The sequence below is a fragment of the Trichoderma camerunense genome (genome assembly GCF_050948025.1).
Source record: "Trichoderma camerunense strain CBS 138272 chromosome Unknown V8C40scaffold_22, whole genome shotgun sequence".
NCBI classification, from domain to species: domain Eukaryota; kingdom Fungi; phylum Ascomycota; class Sordariomycetes; order Hypocreales; family Hypocreaceae; genus Trichoderma; species Trichoderma camerunense.
This window is the reverse complement of record NW_028145348.1, coordinates 357,571-377,609: the sequence shown is the minus strand read 5'-3', so window position 1 is coordinate 377,609 and position 20,039 is coordinate 357,571. Positions and strand designations below refer to the sequence as shown.

Below are 20,039 nucleotides of genomic sequence, written 5' to 3'. Positions count from 1 at the left end.
TCAGGTCTGCAAAGTTATATCTCAATTTTGAAGGGAAATCCATTCGCTGACAGAGCAAAGATAGCTGAGCTTATTCAAGGGTGGTCTCAATCTTGTAAAATCAACTGCTTGCTCGTACGGCTCCATGGACCGTTGACACACGGCCTTTACTGGCATATGCTGCCAAATACTGAGCCGTGAGCTACATCAAGGCTCAAACTCAACCTCCGCTTCAACTTCGTATGCCGCATCGTCTGTTCCTGGAATGGGCTTGGCGCCCATTCTACAGAGCGCCACACGAGCGATGGGCATATTTTCGGCCCACAGATAGTCATCGTATCTATTCAACAGGTCGCGTGCATCAATTGTCAACCTTTCCCGCTTGTTCCGGCTTCCTCTAGGGCCGAGATTGTTTTTGACATATACGGTGTTGAAAATGGTGGCGTGAAGCAATAGTGGGCGATTTTCGTCAATCATTAATCCAGAGTCTTGGAATGGCTTTTGTAGCTGCTTGCAAAAGTTGTATAAGATGCCTTCAGGATCCGAAGGAGGTGCGTATAGGACAGCAGCTCTTTCTGCTGACTGTATTGAATGAAGACCTCGTATTGTCAGAGATAGGCCGTTTGTCTTGGGGAGCTGACTGCTATCATTGCTGCCGCCTGACAATGCCAAGACAGCGGCAGATGTGTTAGCATCCTTGGCCAATCTCGTCTCGGCGAGTATTTCTTTGAGCTTTAGGCCTTTGAGTATATCCACTGCCTTTTCTACACCGTCCTTTTTTAGAGACATGACTCCCAGAGTCAGGTGTAGCGTCCCCAAGGGCCGGACGGCGTCCTCCGGCAGGCCGAAGCTCATAGCACTGGTAACGTCGGCCCGGAACGCCGCAAGAGCCGTGGCCAGCTGCACCCCAGCGAGGGGTATGCAGAGGAAGTGCGTTGGAGTAAGCTTTGGGGGCATGCTTGTAGTGGGAGGGGTGCGGCTGCAAGTGACCGCTGTGAATGGTGGTATCTGCGAAGGGCCAGTGGTAAGGAGCTGTCATATATGATCAATACTTTGGGCTAAATAACAAGGGGTCAACAGTGTAGCGTAAGATTGACGATGCAGTGTAAGGACACAAACGACGCAGTGGGTAAGAAATGCGAAGGAGACACGGAGTAGAAGGCATGAAATGACTGAGACAACGCAATGCCGGGCCACGACAATGCTTCATCGGGTCCGTTGCAAGGTCATGAGTGGCCGTCATACCCGCATCATATCCGACATCTCGAGTGCGGCCGCCCGGCCAATGGAACCTAGCAAATAGCAGACTGCCGTGTGTAACGTGAAGCAATGCAGATATCAAAAGCTCATCCACTCAGCGCAGAGTCGGTGGGACAAAGGCCTTTGTACAACTCATTGCTGTACAGTAAGCTCCGACTCGAGGGCAAATCAACGCCACGACGGCCCAGCCACTAGCCTGGACGCACGGGCTTCAGGCGTGTCTGACTGGTCTGCGCAGATTGAGATTTGCATCTTCAAACAAGTGTCACAGGGTAAGGATGGAGATGATGGGCAATGCATGCGATCTGGGGCTCAACCAGGGCTTCCACCCAGTAGACAAGGCCCCTCCATGACTCGAGCTTTGGATAATCGTACAGGTCCTGACTATACCCCACACGCCAATATGTAGAGGGATGATGTGTGTTTATGCTTGGTCTTTGAATATGGCAACGTACCTGAGTCGTTTGTCAAAGAGAAGCAGACACGAGATGCAGTGATTGTGTTTTGGATAAAATTGATTTCGATGTCTTTGATTCTCGTCGTACTAAGGTAGATGAATGAGGCAGCCACGTGCATGTGTTGATCAGACTTGCCGATATTAGCCACAGATCTCCACCAGATCGCGCCAAACTGCATTGGGCTGGTGGCACAAACTACGTAATTTATGAGCACTCGATACGAGAAAAGAGACGCCGCCATTCATCAGTGGCTTTACGCAGTGAAAAGAGAAGAGAAAAAAGGTAAGGGGGAAGGGGAGAGGGGAGAGGGGAGAGGAAAAAGAAGGAAACGACAAAATGATATTTTCATTGACGGCAGGCCATCATGGAGTTCACTTTTTAAATTTGTTGGTATCTCTTCTACGCTACCCCTCTCCTTCTTGTATAGGCTTCTTCTTAGTGTGTAAACCAACTTTTTTGAGCTCCCAAAAAATATCATGATGCTACCATAAACCCATGATTGCGCATGTAAAGACAGCCTTGCGCGTTCCCTATATCCTGCCAAGTTTCAGGCGCCAGCCCACGGACGACTAATACCAAATCTGCGATGGTCGCGGCTCTTGTTTTTGCGGCCACCACGTATAGGTGATGGCATGCGTAAAAAGGAGTCGTGAGCGGACGGTATGAAGAGTATAAAAAGACAAAAGCGATGAAAGAGAGAGAGAGGCTAAGTCGAGGAGTGGGAAACGTGCAAACGTGCATCGTTTCACCCCTCGAATGAGAATGTACAACAGCCTGGAGCAAAAGTGGCTCCTACTGTGAAGGCAGCATCTTGAGCTCTCGCGTTGCTTGGCAGAGTCAAGGCGCGTAGCCTTCAAAAATGTTGTCATAATCCAATTCGAGTGACGATAATTCGAGCAGTCTACTCATCCTCGTCCTCTTTGTAGAATTTCCTTAGTCCCGTCTCGACTTCCTCGTAGTCAGACTTGACTGCCGTGAGAGCCTCCTTGACGCGTTCGAGGCACACAGCAGCATCTGGCTCCGGAGAACCGTCGAGATTCTCCTGCTTGCCGTATCTCTGAATCTTTTCGCAGCCGTCTCGGACCTTTATCAACCCCAGTGTCGCAGAGGAGCCTTTCAGGAAATGTCCGAGCTCTGATAGTTTTTCGAGATCCTTATCGCTCCTAGACGAATCGAAGAAATGCAATTGTCAGCATATGTGAGATGCAATAGTGTAAAGATGGCGAGAAAAATTGTTTGCGTGAATCATAACGAGGGTCATCGAGTCCTATAACAAGGCTGTTGGGAGAGGTGCGGGGAAAATATGAGAAGCAAAGGGACAAAGGACAAGTTGGAACGCAGTGCAAGTGATGGGTGGCGGGGTCGACCTACAGGGCCGTGTCCATGGACTCGAATGTCTCCTCGGCTTGCTCAAAGAAGCCGAACACGATGGACGAGCTGAACTCGTTGTCACCGGGCTCGTCCATTTCGAGAATCTGCTTGAAGGTGGTGAGGTCGATAGCATCGCCGAATATGGATTCGAGCTCCTAGATGGGCTCGAGCGTTAGCCTGTACCAAACCAAGCTCGCGAGCGCAGCGATACCAACCTTGTCGTCGGGGAGCGCCATTGCTAGAGATGTGTCAGGAGCGAAATGTGCGCGTTTCGGCTGCTGAGAGAAGAAGATGGCCACGATGGAGGGGTCGAGCGAGGTTTGGTTTGGTGTGGGGGCCAAGGAGCGTCCGAGGTGAACGGATTTAATAGTTGGAGGAGATGCGACCCACAGGCTGAGCTGGGCGAGCGAGACACAAATGAGGATCTACGGGCGACCAAATCGGACAGAAGAAGCTGCGCTGCCAGAGCTATACAGGTGAGAAGAGATGTAACCAGTCAGTCAGACGCGGAAGAAAAAAAAAAGAAGAAGGGGTAGAAAGAGGAAAAGAGCAAAAGGAGAAAAAAAAGGACCAGGCATGGAGGTTTTTAGCACGACAGGGGATTGCACGCATGAGCTGCGAGGCGAGAGGGGAGCAGTGCAGTGAGGGAGGGGTCTCGGTACATGTGGCAGAACGGCCGACCAGCGGAAGCGAGCGAATGGCCACGATGCCGAGATCTGGGGGGGGATCGTGAAACAAGGCAAGCTGGAGGACATTGACTCACTAATGCGACTGTTGCAGTCAACGAGGGTCACCTCTTTTGCAGGCGGCTGGAGAGGACACGCGATGCTGAAGAAGGATGTTGAGGTAAGAGTTCAAATTGAGCATCGCTGAGGGGCAGAGGAAGAGAGCTGGAGAGCTTTGGTGCGTGCTGGTACAGGGAATACAGGGAATACCAGCGCGGAACAGGTACAGGTACAGGTACATGTACCTTCTGGAGAACCACCCGACCCAACCTCACATCAGTCCTCAACTCGCACTAACCAGACAGGCATCGGTCGAGCACGTCTACAGACTGGAACTACGACAGTCGGGTGCTTAGGCCACACAGGGCGGTACTATGGCAATATGGCTAGCGGGTAACGCTACGAGCTCCGCGTTATTGCAGATGTACAAACTTCCATCGCTCTAACAAAGTACCTACCTTAGTACAGTAGCTGGATGATGCTGGTGAGATTATATCAGCCCGATACTACCTCCCTACCTGTATATGTAAGTGCTACTATAGTAGGCGGATTACTTTTTTTATTTTTACTTTTTAATCTTTACTCCCTTTTTTGGTCCTCTTTTTGCTTTATCCTCAACTAGGAAGCGGAGGATGGTGGCAATGAAAGGTAAGCTTGCAGCCATCGTGGGTAAATTGGTGATTGGGTGACCAGAAGTCACTCAACTGCCTGATCCCCCTCAGCCAAGGCGCGGCCTTGTGCGCTGCGAGCAATTTACCTGAGGGAATTGCCATGGCAAGAAAATTTTTCTCGTCCAGTGTCTTTTCCTTGTTATTTCTATATCAAGCCAGAGCATGACCGGGAGTAGATGGGAGGGGCGCACATGATTGGATGGTGCGGCCACCCTCTGCATGTTTTCTCTTTTCTCCTGCGCGATGCCCAAGCGGCGCTCCCACAGGCCCATGATGCAGCTTGAGCACACAGAGTCAAGCCCAGTGCTAGTAATAGCCGTCTCTCCGGGCTCTTGTCACTGGCCCATCCAGCTGATGGCACAGAGGGGGGCCAGGGCCGGTTTGCAGGGGGTTGAAGCAATTCAGGCCGCTGAAGGGGGAGATGCACGTACTAACACGCAGCTGAGCCCAGTTTAGCTTAAGCTGATGCACGCGCGCATGGCCAGAGCTGTTTATCTGCGCCAAAGACGTCAGTGGGGGGAGGGGCACTGACGTCTGTGTCTGCCTTTGTCACAGCGGGCCGCATAGTGGGGTTGCAAGCCTGAAGATTTTGAACTTGTGTGGTTGGAGTGCGCAGGCAAGGATCGGGTGTCGAACAAGTACAAGTACCTGGTGTGGGCGTACAAGCAGAGCCTGCGCATACAGCAACACCATGTGGTGGTTACATTAGCTCGTGTACGGAGTACCCAACGGCGTGTTTTTTTGTTTTGCTTCGTTTCTTTTTTTCACTCTCCCTTGCCCGTGTTCTTGCTGCAGGCAGCTGTAGCCTCTCGCATTCACTCACGGAGTCGGGCGAATCTCCATCGGCTGTTTGTGGCACTGTCATCACATCACCGCCCATCGCGAGAATCTCGGCAGGCGGCGCCAAAAGATGATGGATTATGCTGGGGTCCCGCTTCTCTCGTTGTGGTTACTGTGCGACCTAGTAGTCAGGACATTAGTAGTATATGTTTATAATCAATAGTACTGCTGGCATGTTCGGAGCGCCGCTTGGACGGGAAATGGCGCGATATCATCTCTCACCCAAGCACAAGGACATCTAGACTCGGGTAAGTAAGTGGTAGAGCAAACCCGCTGCCGCGCCGTCGCAGCTTAGCTCAACTCACCACTCAAACAGGCAACGGGGAGAGACCTCCGTATGCTGGCGGAAAGCAAAAATCCCCACCCGAGTCTGGGAATGATTCTCCCCTCTTGTGGTTCTCTCCGGGAAGTGTCCTGTGCTTGGTCATGCAGACTTGGGTGCTAGGTAGAGATGCCGCAGCCGGGGTCCCGCGTGAAACCCAGGCACAAGCATCCATCCATTTAAATCCGCCGGTGACTGGGAAGGCCAAGGGCCAGCCTTCCGTAAAGCTAATTTGACGCACAAGTTCTCCGTGCAGGGGAGACTTGAGGGAGTCGAATCAGGAGCAGAGGAACAAATGAGGGTTTGGAAAAAGAAAAGAAAAAGATGGAGGGGTGGACATGGAGGGGGGAACTCCTGGGGAGCACAGGAGGCAAGCAAGGAATGAAACAATTCCACATGTGCGAGCGGGAAAAAAAAGAGAAGAAAGAAGCAGGTGGGTGAAGAGTTGTGTGAAAGGGAGGGGAGGGGAAGTTTATTGCTGCCAGATTGAGGCATCCCACATGCTGAGTGTGTGTAGATGAAAGATAAGGTCACTGCAAGTAAAGTAAGGTGCATTCAGTAAATGGTCGTGAGGATTCGACATGAGAGACGAGAAATAGGTATTCTATTAGAGGCCCAGTACACATTTGCTTAGGCGATATGGAGATGTAGGTAAGGACTTGGCATTGTTCGAGTCTCTGGGAATATTGGATGCATTAGATAGTAGACTAGAGCCCGTACAGATGGAGTTGAAATTTGACCGCTTCAGCCTCCTACGCCTGCCACTGATGGCTTCCCGAGCTGATGGCACCTATTACGTCTATGGCTGCAGGGGGTTCGTGAAAGCGGGAGGTGGTTACATCATTTTGCAAGGCCCCCCCTCCCTCCAGGATGGATATGGCGGTTCTAGATTCCCAGCAGCGCAAATCCGCGCTGATGCCGCGCTTGAGTCAAGCCTGGGGTTGTCACCGACGGCGGAGTTCATCGGTGCTGGTATTTGTGCGTACAGCACTCCGTACTAAGGTGCTAACGTCGAAGTGGTGAGGCGTGTACGGAGTGCATTCCGAAGAAGGGGTTGGAAGAAGGAGAAGAAGAGGCGTGCAAGACGTCAATACACATTGATACCTTAGTCTAGTACCGGCCTTACTCATTCATGGGACCGCGTAAAAAGAGCTTCAGTGGTTGGTTCCGCGCTCTGTTTCAAGGTACCTGTACCCCATATGGGTAATGCTGCTACAGTGATACCCGACTCAACATCTTTGCGGGCATCCAATTATGCCTGATGGTGCATCCAAGACGCACTCCATGATATCTGGTGCAACTGTACATGGATCAGCATTGAATTTACAAACCTGAGGTAGTATCTGTGGTCCACTGATGTGTTGGTACAGTAAGCAAAATAGCTGCAGAGGAAATCATACCGCAAGGTTCCAGCCCAGTTATAAGCACTTTGCGCAACGGAGCCAAGCCCGGCAACCTGTAAGTACTTGTACTGAATACTGTTCTCTACCTTGATCTTAGAAGCGAACTAGCCATTTGAGCTTCTTTCAGGGGATTCTAGAATCACAGGCTATTATCTCCGCACATGCTCATATATGAATACCTGGATAACATGAATATTAGGGGTTCACTCACGTAAGGTGCCCAGGTGCTTAGGAAAAAGAAATGTACACACCACTTTACCCATCGCCAGAGACCTCCAGACTTTGTACCGGTACTACCGCCTGTAAGCCATCCCAGCTGCCCACATCAAGCTTCCCACACTAGCGGGGCTCGTGACTCCCACCTCAACCACGGATGCTTGTACTCGTATGTAGGAGCCGCCTTGGTCCTTGCTAAACTTCCGACGTCCATCAAGATGCCATTGGATTGCCAGATCCTAGCCGACGCCGGTCGAGAAAAGTTACGGGGGTAGCACCAGCAGCTGAGCCAAATGCTGCTTAGCACGAAGTGCGTGTATATGCAATCTTCTGGTAGCGAAACCCCCTTATTATGCCGTTCTCCTGGAGGGGGTTAAAACAGCCCAGCTCCGAGAGTCCGAAGATCCACGGCTCACGCAATAGCCCACAGTTTGCGCCCAAGCAAAACCGCTAGGCCCTACGAGGGCCGCTGGAAGCGTCACGTTGTGGCCATGGACACGACATGAGCATGCTGGGAAACCTCGGGCTCAGACAATCAATCAACCAAAGCCGCCTTTTGAGGAGGGAGCGGCAATCCTGCGCGAGGAGGCGCATCCCAACCGCCGTGGCGTCGTCAACGGGGCGAAACAACGTCCGCAACTGCTTAACGAAATATCCTTGAAGCCAGTATCCGGCTTGGCATGCCGTTCATTTCTGTCTATCAGTGTTCTAGACTTTCATCGCCGTGTAGTTGTGCTCAACGCGGTGATGATCGGCAGCCCCCAGCACACGCCTCTTGACCACCAAGTGACATGGACGTTGTTTAGCGACTCAGTTATGATGTTGTGGCATCAGAGAGCACAGTGGCCGGGTCTCACGTTGGCAACCCGCGGCGCAGGGCGAAGGACTGGCGCTGGCGAAGCAAGGATGGCGGGAGTCGCGCGAAGTAGCCCGCCAGGCAGCTGACTTGAGTCGGCTTTGATATGGTAGGGCCGGCCAGCGCCGATGAGCAACGACTAGGGAATCCTTTGGAATCGTATCACTCAGGATGACCAACGCATGATGACCCAATCTGGCCAGGCAACCCTCCACTGACCGCTCTGATACGAAAAGGGAGGGAAGCCAGAGGGTGGTCCATGGCAGCCAGCAGAACACATGCACCCTTTAGTCAAGAAATGAAATCGCCATCTCCACGAGGGGCGCAAGCCTGGCAACTGGAGCACGATGCAGCTTCCAGTGTCTGTTGGCTCTCACCGCGGTTAAAATAGGAGACCTTAGTAGCTTTCAGTGTTTAAGCTTAAAGGAGGCTTCATGCTTCAACGCCTAGTCGTATCCAGCCCAAAGAAGCCGTTTTGCCAGACTTATAATGAATCCGCATGTCACCGGGCAAAAGCTACATTTCTGTCAACTGCCCTCTCGTAGGGACAACATTGCAATCCAATAGTTGCCCCAAGTGTTTTGCATTTCTTGTTCTTCACCGCATGTAGTAAGCCTTACATACTTACATGTCTCCTGCATGCCACCGCTACTAAGCAACTCAGTTGCGAACGGTTCAAAACACTTTGCCAACCGTAAAAACGCAGCCCTAGCTAGGCTATTGATCCTAATGCTTGTTATTAGAAAGAAATACAACACAATAGGATCTTTAGGCGGTCATATTCAGGGCACGGACAACTCGCCATGCGTTGGGTGGAGATCGATGCTAAGGCCTTGTAAGTAAAGAGAAGCTCGGTAATTTCATCGGGTCTTTCGTCGGGACTTTCATCATAGCGGAAACGCAGATAAAAGCCATGTGTCTGCTCGCAAATCTTTCTAATTAAACCTAACGAAAGCATGGTGTAAGTTATTGTTACTACACTTTATCTCTAATGGCTGGCGAGAGGTGGAAAGCATATACGCATAGGTAAGATGGAGTTGCGAATGTCTATGAAACAGCAGCAGATTATCTGGAGCAAAGACCTTCTTTAACGGCTCTTGATCGTATTGGATCGAGGCGTTATTTGTTACCACTTTGTTCCCTTTTCCATTCATTTAGCTGTCCAAGCATACTTTTGGCGGTTTCAGCAAGATCACGATTCTCTTCGTCATCTTCTTCATCTGCCTCGATGCTGGACAGTGACGATAGCTCAGGCTCCAGCTTTTCCCACAGCACCCCGATAGGCACACTCTCTTTTACAAAATCCAGAAGATGCAGCAGCCACTCTGGATCATCATCTCGGTAGTCTTCGATAATCTCCTTGATCGGGTCAACTGCCACTTCGGGAAAGCGAGCAAGCTGCTTCGCACAGCCCGAGTAAGGCGGCCAGTTGTAGTCGGCAAGCCAGCCGAGTAGGTCCCTGGCATGGGGCTCCATCTGCTGCGCCGTGTGGACTCTCTCCGAAAGACTTCGCTCTGCCATGTAGTCCATCTTGTGCTCCGGGGCCCAAGTCAACTCGGGGAAGTCGATGAACTTGCTTACATCTTTTGCCCGGCTTGTCAAAGACGGCAGGGAAACCCCTGGAGGACTGTATGCGGTATTGGTAGCTAGAGCCTCTATGCCGGACCTGTAGAGTCGCAATGTTGCAGGGGGAAGGTCGCTAAGGATGCTGTCAAGAGCAGCACAGGCAGTGTAGAAGTCATCACTGGACTTGACGGGCTTGGATAGGACCGAGCTGATGCCTTGGATAACTAATGGATCTTGAGCGCGAGCAATGAGGATATCGCGAGCCTTTGTTGATGAGACCCGGTCAGCATCTTCTGCTGCTGCGCTATTGCTCGGTGTTGTACCGATCCAATGAAGCACACGGTCGAGAGACCCGCTGCCAATAGCTTCGTCCAGGGCCTCTCTGCTCCACTCGGCGTCTGTTTGCTGCATAGCACTGACACTTCTGTTCAAGTTTGTAGTAATAGTAGCGGTGCTCCTAATATGGTCTCGAGGAATATGCGAGCGGGGGATGTTGCATCTGCATCTGTACATGTAGTGTGTACTCGTACAAGTATAAGCACTCCTCCTGGCCCTCTGGGCTGCCGGGTAAGCGGCGATGGTGGGAGTCACGCAGTACTTCGGGATACGTGCTCCGAAGCCGACCTGGACTTTGGCCATGGCAGAGACAGCACACTTGCACTTACACTTGCCAGTCTATGGTGTTGTCGCTGCCATGTGGAACCACGTTTTTGTCGCAGTCTCACCTTGATCTTTTCCTGTTTTTCCTCGCTTCATAAAGCACGCATCAGCCAGCATAGCATCGTCTGATTCGGCTCATGCAGGTGGATCTTCGACATGCCGATAATGCAATTAGACCAGTGTACTGTACACAGGTACGAGGACGGCTCAGCGATCTGTTTGGCTCATCCTATCCTATGGATGGATCAGCCTTTTTCTCCCGCTCTTCGCTTTGACGCCTAACCCAACACAGGCGCTGCGCTGATCCCCGTTGCTACAATTCTACTCTTGGGAGAAGGACGTGGGAAAAGGAAAAGAGGACGGACGACAAAGCATCTAGTTCATGATGGAATCGACCGCGCCTGCGCACCCTCAACCCCCCCTTCAACCCCATCCTCACCCTCACCCTCACCCTCATCCCGACATATGGAGACACACGGGCGACGACGACTCGACGCTGCTGGACGATCTGGACCATGAGCCCAAGGTGCTCAAGTGGTATCGCGACTGGGACGAGTGGCGGCGCGACATCCAGCCCTATGTCGACGTCTTCATCTGGCGGTACATGTGGTCCGACAAGGCGGTTGACGACTTGCGTGCGTGCCCAATCCCGCCTCAGGTGCAGCAGTTCAATCCTCATGCCAGAGACGTGTCGGAGCTCACCAAGGACGAGTTTGGCCTCTACCATAACCAGAACAAGATCTACTACTCTAAGAAGCAGGAGTATGACCGCCAGAACGAAATGGTCGACAAGACCAAGGCGCTGATCCTACGTACCATCGTCCCGGCCAAGGCAGAACTGCTTGACGAGAAGCAGTCACTGCGCGAGTGGATAGCGATCCTGAAGGCAACGACGGCCCCGACGTACCGCCAGCGCATCGAGATTGAGCGGAGCCACTACAACGGCGTGCTGGAGCGCTTTGACCTTGACAACAACGAGGCGGATTGGGCTCATGAGTGGTACAGCGCCGTAACGAGATGCCACAAGCTCAACTTTCCGGAGACGCACTGCGGCACCTGGCTGCGTGATCTGGCCGACTGCATCCTGCCCTTTTCGCCGCCACTGTTTGACAAGTTTATGATGGGGGCTGACAGGCTGGACCTTGCCGCCATCGAGTGGAAGACGGAGGCCGAGGAGGCCATTGCTTTTAAAAAGACGCACAAGTGCAGTAGCAGCAGTAGCAGCAACAGCAGCAGCAACACCAACGCCAACAACCTACAGGAAGCAGCAGCTCCGAGCGATATTAGAAGCAGCACTGACGTGACATCTTCTGGACGCATACAAGCAGAACCTTCGGACGAAAAAGAAGTGGTGGAGCTAGATGCTACTTCGCCGGGCGAAGAGGACCGCCTGTGGACGTTTCTAGAGGTGTACCGAGAGATTCGCGATCTTGAATTTTCCGGGTCAGAAGCGGACGTGGCCATCAACGACGCAGCCTCTGTCAAAGACTCGGAGTCGCCGCTGTGTCCCGCCTGTAACCTCAAGGGCCACGAGCTGCGACACTGCTGGTACGCCTTCGAGGAGCGCCGGCCGCGGGGCGTGATGCTGAGCCGGGCTCGCATGAGGCGGGTGGAGAAGGCGATCCGGACGGACAAGAACCTGGAACAGAGAGTGGACGACATTTATACGGCGTTTACCGGAGGCCGGTTTTACCAGCGGCAGTTGATGCTGGGCTCGACGCAGTCTGCTTGGTAAAGGGCATTTTTTGAATACTTTTCTCTTTATCCTTTCTTTTTCTTTTTTACTATATATAATTGGATGTTGAGAATGAGTTGATGAACACACAGACAGACAGATAGCGTTGATGTATGATATACGAAACTTTAGCGGGATTTGGGAAGCGATGGACTTTTCTAACAACATGATTCAAATTTACTTACCTATACAGCGGAATGGAAACACATTTTTACTTTTATTTTACTCCCCACGTTTCTTTCTCTTTTCTAGTACGACGAGGCCCATCAATTCTCGAAGTCTGCTGATGGATGTCAATTTTGATGGTTCATGGATAACTCTACAAGTATCTGAAGAGCTGATGAAAATAGTCCTCGAGCTTACATACATAAACATCCCGACGTTTGCTCATAACGCCATGGCCTAGACTGCTATATAAACCAGACGCCGATACCAATATCGATGCATATACAAGTACAAATCCCAACATCAACAGACAGCCCAAACGCCAACACATATAATGGTACAGATAAAAATACAGCAAAAACACACATCTCCGGTTACCTTGGACTATACCTCACCGAACTGGTCTCAACCGTCATCGTCGGAACTCCCCTCTGGGAATCTTCCATATCGAACCTCGAGAAGCAGCAAGATCTGCCATCCGAGCAACACGCCCCCTTGTCGTTCGAGAAGCAGCACCCGTTCGTATCGGAGCAGCAGCACCCCTCACGGTCGCTGCAGAAGAACCCGCCGCGATCCCCCCAGCAGCAGCCGTCGCGATCAGAGCACACAACGCCGCCGCGGCTCGAGTAGCAGCACCCCTCGGAGTAGGAGCAGAAGCAACCGGAGCCGTCGGCGGGGTGACTCTGGCCCCAGTGGTCGTAGCGGTCGAGGTTGGCGCTCATGGGGGTCGTGAGGAGGTAGCCTGTGGTGTTGATGCTGGTGCGGCCGTCGCGGCCGGCGATGAGGGATGGTAGGGAGGAGTTGCTGTTGGAGGCGTGTTGGGAGGAGCGGACGGCGACGCGGATGTGTGCGTCGCTTGGTCTGCGGCTGTTTTTGGGGGGCGAAGGGGGTTTAGGAGGCCATGTCAGTCTTCAACATTTCTATGCTGCGGAGGCGAACAGATACGCTTTCTGTGTGTGTCTCTCTCGTTTCTTTTATCGAATAAAATACACATGTTGTGCAACGCTGAGATAGCTAAGAGACTGGGGGATTTACAGGGTGGACGCCTCGTATGAAGGCGGGAGATCGATATTACTGTCGTCCCGGAGGAGACGGCCGACATCGCGAGGCCGGGGAGGAAGAAGCGGAGGCGGAGGCGACGGAGCTCCGGCTCTCCTCGGCACGAACTTGTCGCTGTTCACAGCATTCATTGAAAAATGATCCAATACGAGATAGAAATGATTTGAAAGTAAAAGGAAGAGAAGAGGTAGAAAGAGGAAGAGCCGGGATTGAGAACATATGACATATAGAGGGAAACGAGAATTAAACTTCGACAGCAATGACCCCACGGAACCGGGAGCTCGGGAGCTGCGTGCGTGGCGTGGCGAGAAGTGCTGGAGCCAAGACGGGAGGCTAAGCTCGTTTTCGTTTTTTCGGGGTATCGCACATGTTTGCTGACGAGATAATAAAATATCTCCATTATAAAAAAGCCACCATCTATGTAATCAAGCCCTTTGTCTGTGGTGTTGAGGGGGGAATGTTGAACCTCGGTTTGTGTGGCGCGTGGGCGTCGTCAGCTGGGCTGAGCTGAGGTCAAGATGGAATGACATTTGATGCGGCATGATTAGCGGGGAGTTTATTGATTGCATTGGTGACAAATGCCGTGATGATGGCTCTTTGATGGGAATGGATATTTTAACGATTCTAATCTCATGAATGCCATCTCTATATGTACTTCCATTGTGTGTATCCTGTCTCGTCCAAGATCAACCAAATCGGCCGGACATGTCAAGATCGGGTGGCGAGATCCGGGATCCACAGCGACAGCCTAGTTATACGGAGTAAAATGGAGCAGCACTAATTCAATTGCTGCTAAAAGTATCAAAAGCCTCCAAACGCGATGGATATCAAGATCCAGCCATCAAACAAACGCCGTTGTTGCTGTCGTCGGGTGTCACGACATGCCCCAGACTCCATCCGTGTGTACATGCATTACTTAAACGACATGTTCCTCCTCCTGAAAACTCCCAACCCGTACCCATGAATGATATCCCTGCCATGTACCAAAAATAATTAAAAAAGAAAAATGTACAAAAACTTGCAACAATGTCCGAAAGCCAATACAATCCCAACCCTGGCACCTTTTCTTATGCACATGTGCCTGTACCCTGCTCACCGCAAGAACAGTCGCTGCTGGCCATCGTTATACTTGCAGCCGTGATACCGAAATGGACGGCTCAGGCCGACTTGGCGGTGCTTTCAGCCCAACGCTTGACGTAACCGTCGAAAAGGCAGATTCGTCGGGAATGATGCTCCTCCTCCTCGCAATGATGCGACCGTCATCAGCGGCAACTGTGCCCAACGGCAGTGCCGTGCTGCCAACGGCCGGAGTGTCGATGAGGGCGAGGCCCCTGTTGCGGCGCATGTACTGAGAGAGCTCAACGAGGCGGTTCAGGACGCTGAACTCCATCTTCAGCTTGATGCTGTAGACGAATGGCTTCCACGCCGTCTGGAGGTCGTAGTGGTTGGTGTACTGCAAGATCAAGATGCTGACGTCGAGGGCGATGATGACGAAGTTGATGAGGATGAGATGCACCATGGTGGTCCGGTTTGCGCCCGTCACGAGCCCCCTGTAGCTGCGCAGGATCTTGTACGTCTCGTGGATGTACAGCACCGAGATGATGACCTCTTGGACGAAGAAGACGGTCAACCCGATCCTCTCAAAGATGAAGTACGGCACCTGGTATTGCGCCGCGCTTGGCGAGTTGCAGAGAAACAGCAGCACCGTAGTGGGCACCAGCAGCCAGATGGAATTGACGATGATCATGATGAGAATGCCACGAATCAGCCCTTCGCGAGGCAGGATAATGTGCAGCCGCGAGTACAGCACGAGTGACTGACCCGTGACCATGGCCGCCCAACCGACGATGCCCAGCGCGGAGTAGACGTACGTCGACAACGACAGCGAGGTGCCCATGCTGCGGAGCAGGAATCCCACGGCGTTGAGGGCGATGCCGCAGGTGGCCACCAGGAAGCTCCAGCAGTAGAGGCCGCGGAAGCGCTTGAAGGTGACGGCGATGTGGCAGACGAGTTCGCCGACGTTGTAGAGGGCCAGGCTGAAGAAGACGTACATGACGATGTGCGTCAGCTCGTCGTGGACGCGGCCCTGCGACACGAGGTTGTCTGACATGGCCATTTGTCGATGATTCTGATTCGGGGCGGAGGAGAGGCGGGAGAAGCGAGTGGCTGAGATGTAGATGTGCGGTTTGGGCGACGCTCTGCCGGTGTCAACAGCATGTTAATGTTGACTTGGCGGGCATCAAGACTTTTTTTCTTTTCGATTCTTTACTTTGGCGAGACTCGTTTCGACGACTAAGCTGGAATAGAAGATCTGGAGGAGAGCGAGATGAAACTGATGGAAGAAGATTGACGAAGACCACGTCCTGACAGGAAGTAGCAAATGATTGCGTGAGGACAAATTGAAACCACCAAGAGCTATAGCCCCTATATACGGAGTAGATGTAATAGATGGAGACGTAGGATGGAAATGTGTGAGTATTAGAGGCGACTCTTTTACAAAACAGCAAAGAGGGAAGCAAGAGAGTGTAAGAGGAGAAGTCAAGGGAAAGGCAAATCGGCGATACAGATCGAGAAGCCTAAGACAAGACACGAAGCTTGTGCAAGACCAACGACCCGCGGCACCGGGAGGTCCAATACCGGCATCACTACACTTTTTTGATTTGATGCTTGCATATGCATGTTCATGTACAGGCGCATGTACGCACTACGAAACATTGGTCTGGGAGGGCCGTTTTTATGCTTATACTTGCAGGTCTCGGTCTGTCTGGAGCAATGAGACCAGACCAGCCACATCCCGCTGGTCACTTGTCACAAGAGATTTCGGGAGGGCATTGACCATTTTTTGGCTGCAGCCTTGGGGGGGTCTAAAAAGAGGCGAATCAAGGCGGGATAAAAAAGCAAGATTGCAAGCTCCAAGTAGTGCCGAATTGGTCCATCCATGGGTGATGCTGAAGCGAGACTATATTGCATGTGGTTGGCGCGCTGGGAAGTTGAACCTTGCATCATATTCATTGGGGGGGCTCCACGAAGTCAATGCTTTGGATGGACTTGATTTGATGCTTTGTTTTTTTACCAGTACGAGTGGCCCGACGATTGATATCCACTTGATGGAGACGGGGGAGACATACGTGTAAAAGGTGGACATGGACATGCATGTAAATTTGCCATCGCAAGTCATGGGGGATCATGGCACGCACGACCCGAGCTCAGCTTTGAAGAGAGGGCGATTACAGTAAAAGCTTCACCGCATCCTTGGCCTTGGGTTGCGTGACCCCCCCTTAGAACCTACATGTTACGAGTATTAAAAACGGTATAAAAGATGGTAAGGTAGATGGGAAAAAAGCAAAAATAAAACAATAATTGTGATACATGTCTAGGTCGCAGGCTTAAGCGAGCCATCATGGTTTAGAGGTGCGGGAGACCAACAGCGGCAGCGGAGCTGATTGGATAGGCTGAATATAGCATAAAAAGCAAAGGTAAACTGTTGAAAAAAGCAAAGAAAAAAACATTCAAGGAATAAATCGTAAGAGCCGCAAAATGGGTCGATTATCATGGCCCGATGTTTTTGTAAATATTCCGTCCAATCTTTGATGCTGCACCAAAACAACACATACACACACATCCTGGTCTGCATACCTACCTAGGTATGCTATGCTCAAGCTCTTTGCTTTTTTTCTCACCTTCCAAATCATTTTTCATCTCTTTTCTTTTTTGGACTCTCGCCTCAGCTGTAAGGGAGAACAAGGGTACTCGGAGTTAAAAAGCAGCCCGCGGTGAGTCAAATGCAAGGGTTGAATTCTTGGGTTAGAAAAAGGAATGCACAGCACAGCACATGCTGCATGTGAGTGAGTGAGTGGTGCTGTATATTTGATACGCCTTCTTGTTGATGCAGCGCTACGTGGGTAGACGAGACTTGCACGATTCATCACACGCCTTATTTAGCTGCAGTAGTTTTCAAATTGGAGTCAGGCTGTGCCCATCAAGACCAACAAAGAAGAAGACCAAAAAATAAAAATAAAAATTTAAATACCCAAAGAAAAAAGGTGCAAAATAGGTCACGGTGATGAAGCTGAAAGAGGGGGTGAAAAAAGAGCTGAGCAGCCCAATCTCCGCCAAAAACTCCAGAGTAGCATCGAAATATCAACCAACCCTGCCCCGGCTTTGCAGCCCGAGTTCCCCCTCCCCTCTTCAGTGTCTCTCTCCAGCCCTTTTTCTCTCCCTTTGCCGGCTCGTTATTGGGTGGCTTGCATGGGCTGTGAGAGCTAGCGGCAACGGCGAATGCATGGCTAATACCGTGGAGCATCACCATCGGGGGGCCACTCGTACCCAATGCCTTGGGCGCCGTGAAACTGGAATAAACTTGCTTTGTGAAGCGTTTTGAGTGCATACCTTACCTGTACATACATGACATGGCATGACATGACATGACATAGCATTACATCTCATACATACATGATGCCGCTCCTGTTAGGCGTCATGGGAGCCCATCCGGAGTGGGATTCACATGTACAAGTATGCAATGGATAGACGCCAACAGGGTCCCTTTTCTCTGGGTTTAGGACTCATTCACATCCCTTCGTCCATCGAGACAAGACATGGTGCCTGTGCCTCTGCCCAATGAGGCCTCTGCGGGGGAATTCAAAGTCCCGCGGCGCTGGAAATTGCTTGTACTCGTACAGCTTAGCACGAGTGTGTCTCATTCAAAGTCTTCCCGTAAAGTCTTCCCGTGAGGACGCGGCATGGACAAGGTCCCAACCGTCGGAACCGAGGCCGGGGTCTTGTATTGCCCGTTTCTCAATCCGAACAAGCTGAGCTGGATGGGAGATAGTACAGCAGTGCTAGGGAGATAGGCGAGCCGTGCCTAAAGCTAGACATGCGGTGGAGATTGTCCTGGGTCGGGATGTGCTTTATGCAATGATGTGCGTTGTGCATTAATTCAATGTACAAAGTGTATCGTGTGCTCTATGGAGAATGAGTGGTTGAAATGGGATACTACACAGCTTTGTTGTACCTAAGCAGACATGACATTGATTATATGGGCTTAGATGGCCATGCACTGCCTCGGTTTCCGTCTGTAAAAGAGCTTGTATCCACTTGCAGCTCGATCGATCGATCGATTCGTCTGGGGAAAAACCACCACTGCTATTAATACACTAAATTGAAAGAATAAAGAGAGAAAGAAGAAAAAAAGAATATGGAATGACAAGCTCATGAGGCCGGCTTTGAAGATAGAAACTCATTACTACTGCTGCCGGAGATAGATGCCCGCGTGCTCCATTCTCAAAAGATCACCTTTGATGCTACGCTGAGCAGCCATGCCGCATCGCTCCAGCTTCCCTCGTCGGTCGTTGGAGGCGGCACAAAGTCCTCCGGGTCCAAAGGACCTTCGACGTGACGCTGAAGCCAAGCGCTCCGGTCCTCCTGTGATCGCGAATTCGCCAGCGACTCGTCATAATCTGACTCCTCATCTGTCTCCTCCTCGTGCTCGTCCACCGAGAAGAGATTCCATCCCATGAAGCTCGTCATCCACCCGGCCTTGGCCCCCGTGCCTCGCCGCATCAGCCTCTTGACTGCAGCCTCGGCGTCCTCTACCGTGTCTCGCTCCAGCTCCTCTAGTCTTTCGTCGAGGTCGATGAAATCGGGCCCGGCAAGCGACTCTTGGTTGGGAAAGTATGAGCCGTCGTCGATGAGTCGCTCGACAGGCGTCATGAGTTGACTCCGGCTGCCGTGAATGCTGTGAGACCGGCTGTGTATTTTACTACCAATGACAGAAATGGACATGTCATCGTCGGCTAGACTGCCACGCCTGCTTGTAAGCAGGCTCGTCATCTCTCTTTCCCGAGCCAGCTCATCCTCAAACGCCACGTCTTCGATGCTTCGAATTCCCGTGAGGCTCGTCGAGCTCTGCCGCGAGACAAGCCACGACTGGCCTTTGAATTCTCTCGCCTCAAAAGTCATCAATGCACCTGTCCTCAGCAGCCAATCGCCGTCAGTTCCCTCGTCGTGTCGGCGGCGGGGCGTCGATGTGCCGGTCGCAGACTTTTTCGCCGCATGGGTGAGATGCGACGACGACTTGCTCTTTGTGATTGGGGCGCCCGAGGCGGATGGTGTCCGGTTTTGCGACCTCGATCGTGACCGAGGCTTGGTTGCGGAGCTAGCTAGAAGCCGAGGCGTGGTGGGAGCAGACTTGCCCTGCAGATATGAGGTGCTCGGTCGCGACAGAGGCACAGCGGCGTCGACAATGGCTTCGTCATCGTCGATGGGAAGCTTCGTCGTCAGAGGAGCTAGGGAGAGATGGTTGACATTGGTGGAAGATCGATTCTTGCGGCGAACGCGTTCGGCATGAGGAACGTATGAGACGTCCATGGTGGATGGTGGTGGAGTTTGACCGCCGAGTGACGGCTTGACGAGATGCTGGGAATCAAACGCTGCCAGCTGCGAGTGCTGCAATCAATTCGTTATGCTCAGAGATTCAACAGCACATGTAAAGATGAAGTGCCAATGAATTGCATTTGGGAGAGGGGACAACAAGGGAGCAGAGCAAATATTGAAGGGAGGAGGCGGAAGAAGACGGTTGATATGATTTAGCTTCCAACGTGCAGGACCAGAACTTGATTCCCGAGGTTGGAGGCTGCCCGTGATTCGCCCGAGTGCCGTCATCTGCCGCTGGAGGCCAATGGCAACAGCGCACTGTAGGCCGCTGATGACGCTGCAAAGGGCTGATTTACAGGCGGTGATGAAGCCGGGGGGTTG

General features: G+C 51.9%; 8 protein-coding genes across 8 annotated transcripts; 1 reads left to right on the top strand and 7 right to left on the bottom strand.

Moving 5' to 3' along the window:
- Positions 1-44: 44 nt before the first annotated feature.
- V8C40DRAFT_118211 (kinase A anchor protein) lies at positions 45-1,300 on the bottom strand. The gene has a single exon (XM_083210896.1). The coding sequence runs from the start codon at positions 934-936 to the stop codon at positions 187-189; it is 750 nt and encodes a 249-aa protein (XP_083068491.1). The 5' UTR covers positions 937-1,300; the 3' UTR covers positions 45-186.
- A 763-nt stretch (positions 1,301-2,063) lies between these two features.
- On the bottom strand, positions 2,064-3,925 carry V8C40DRAFT_256607 (signal transduction histidine kinase). The gene is made up of 4 exons (XM_083218303.1): positions 3,832-3,925; positions 3,284-3,536; positions 3,069-3,223; positions 2,064-2,860 (listed from the first exon to the last, which is right to left on the bottom strand). Exons 2-4 carry the CDS (start codon positions 3,302-3,304, stop codon positions 2,599-2,601), a joined length of 438 nt encoding a protein of 145 aa, XP_083068490.1. The 5' UTR covers positions 3,305-3,536; positions 3,832-3,925; the 3' UTR covers positions 2,064-2,598.
- Positions 3,926-5,536: 1,611 nt separating this feature from the next.
- On the bottom strand, positions 5,537-6,342 carry V8C40DRAFT_118150 (uncharacterized protein). Its single transcript, XM_083210895.1, has one exon. The coding sequence runs from the start codon at positions 6,179-6,181 to the stop codon at positions 5,729-5,731; it is 453 nt and encodes a 150-aa protein (XP_083068489.1). The 5' UTR covers positions 6,182-6,342; the 3' UTR covers positions 5,537-5,728.
- A 2,221-nt stretch (positions 6,343-8,563) lies between these two features.
- Positions 8,564-10,507, bottom strand: V8C40DRAFT_118090 (uncharacterized protein). The gene has a single exon (XM_083210893.1). It carries the CDS (start codon positions 10,304-10,306, stop codon positions 9,221-9,223), a length of 1,086 nt encoding a protein of 361 aa, XP_083068488.1. The 5' UTR covers positions 10,307-10,507; the 3' UTR covers positions 8,564-9,220.
- On the top strand, positions 10,460-12,312 carry V8C40DRAFT_118095 (uncharacterized protein). Its single transcript, XM_083210894.1, has 2 exons — positions 10,460-10,521; positions 10,620-12,312. Exon 2 carries the CDS (start codon positions 10,710-10,712, stop codon positions 12,060-12,062), a length of 1,353 nt encoding a protein of 450 aa, XP_083068487.1. The 5' UTR covers positions 10,460-10,521; positions 10,620-10,709; the 3' UTR covers positions 12,063-12,312.
- A 20-nt stretch (positions 12,313-12,332) lies between these two features.
- V8C40DRAFT_256595 (uncharacterized protein) lies at positions 12,333-13,872 on the bottom strand. Its single transcript, XM_083218302.1, has 2 exons — positions 13,263-13,872; positions 12,333-13,094 (listed from the first exon to the last, which is right to left on the bottom strand). Exons 1-2 carry the CDS (start codon positions 13,415-13,417, stop codon positions 12,602-12,604), a joined length of 648 nt encoding a protein of 215 aa, XP_083068486.1. The 5' UTR covers positions 13,418-13,872; the 3' UTR covers positions 12,333-12,601.
- Positions 13,873-13,908: 36 nt separating this feature from the next.
- On the bottom strand, positions 13,909-15,676 carry V8C40DRAFT_118083 (uncharacterized protein). The gene has a single exon (XM_083210892.1). It carries the CDS (start codon positions 15,400-15,402, stop codon positions 14,410-14,412), a length of 993 nt encoding a protein of 330 aa, XP_083068485.1. The 5' UTR covers positions 15,403-15,676; the 3' UTR covers positions 13,909-14,409.
- A 2,672-nt stretch (positions 15,677-18,348) lies between these two features.
- V8C40DRAFT_118067 (DUF3984 domain-containing protein) lies at positions 18,349-19,953 on the bottom strand. The gene has a single exon (XM_083210891.1). The coding sequence runs from the start codon at positions 19,650-19,652 to the stop codon at positions 18,567-18,569; it is 1,086 nt and encodes a 361-aa protein (XP_083068484.1). The 5' UTR covers positions 19,653-19,953; the 3' UTR covers positions 18,349-18,566.
- Positions 19,954-20,039: the final 86 nt, after the last annotated feature.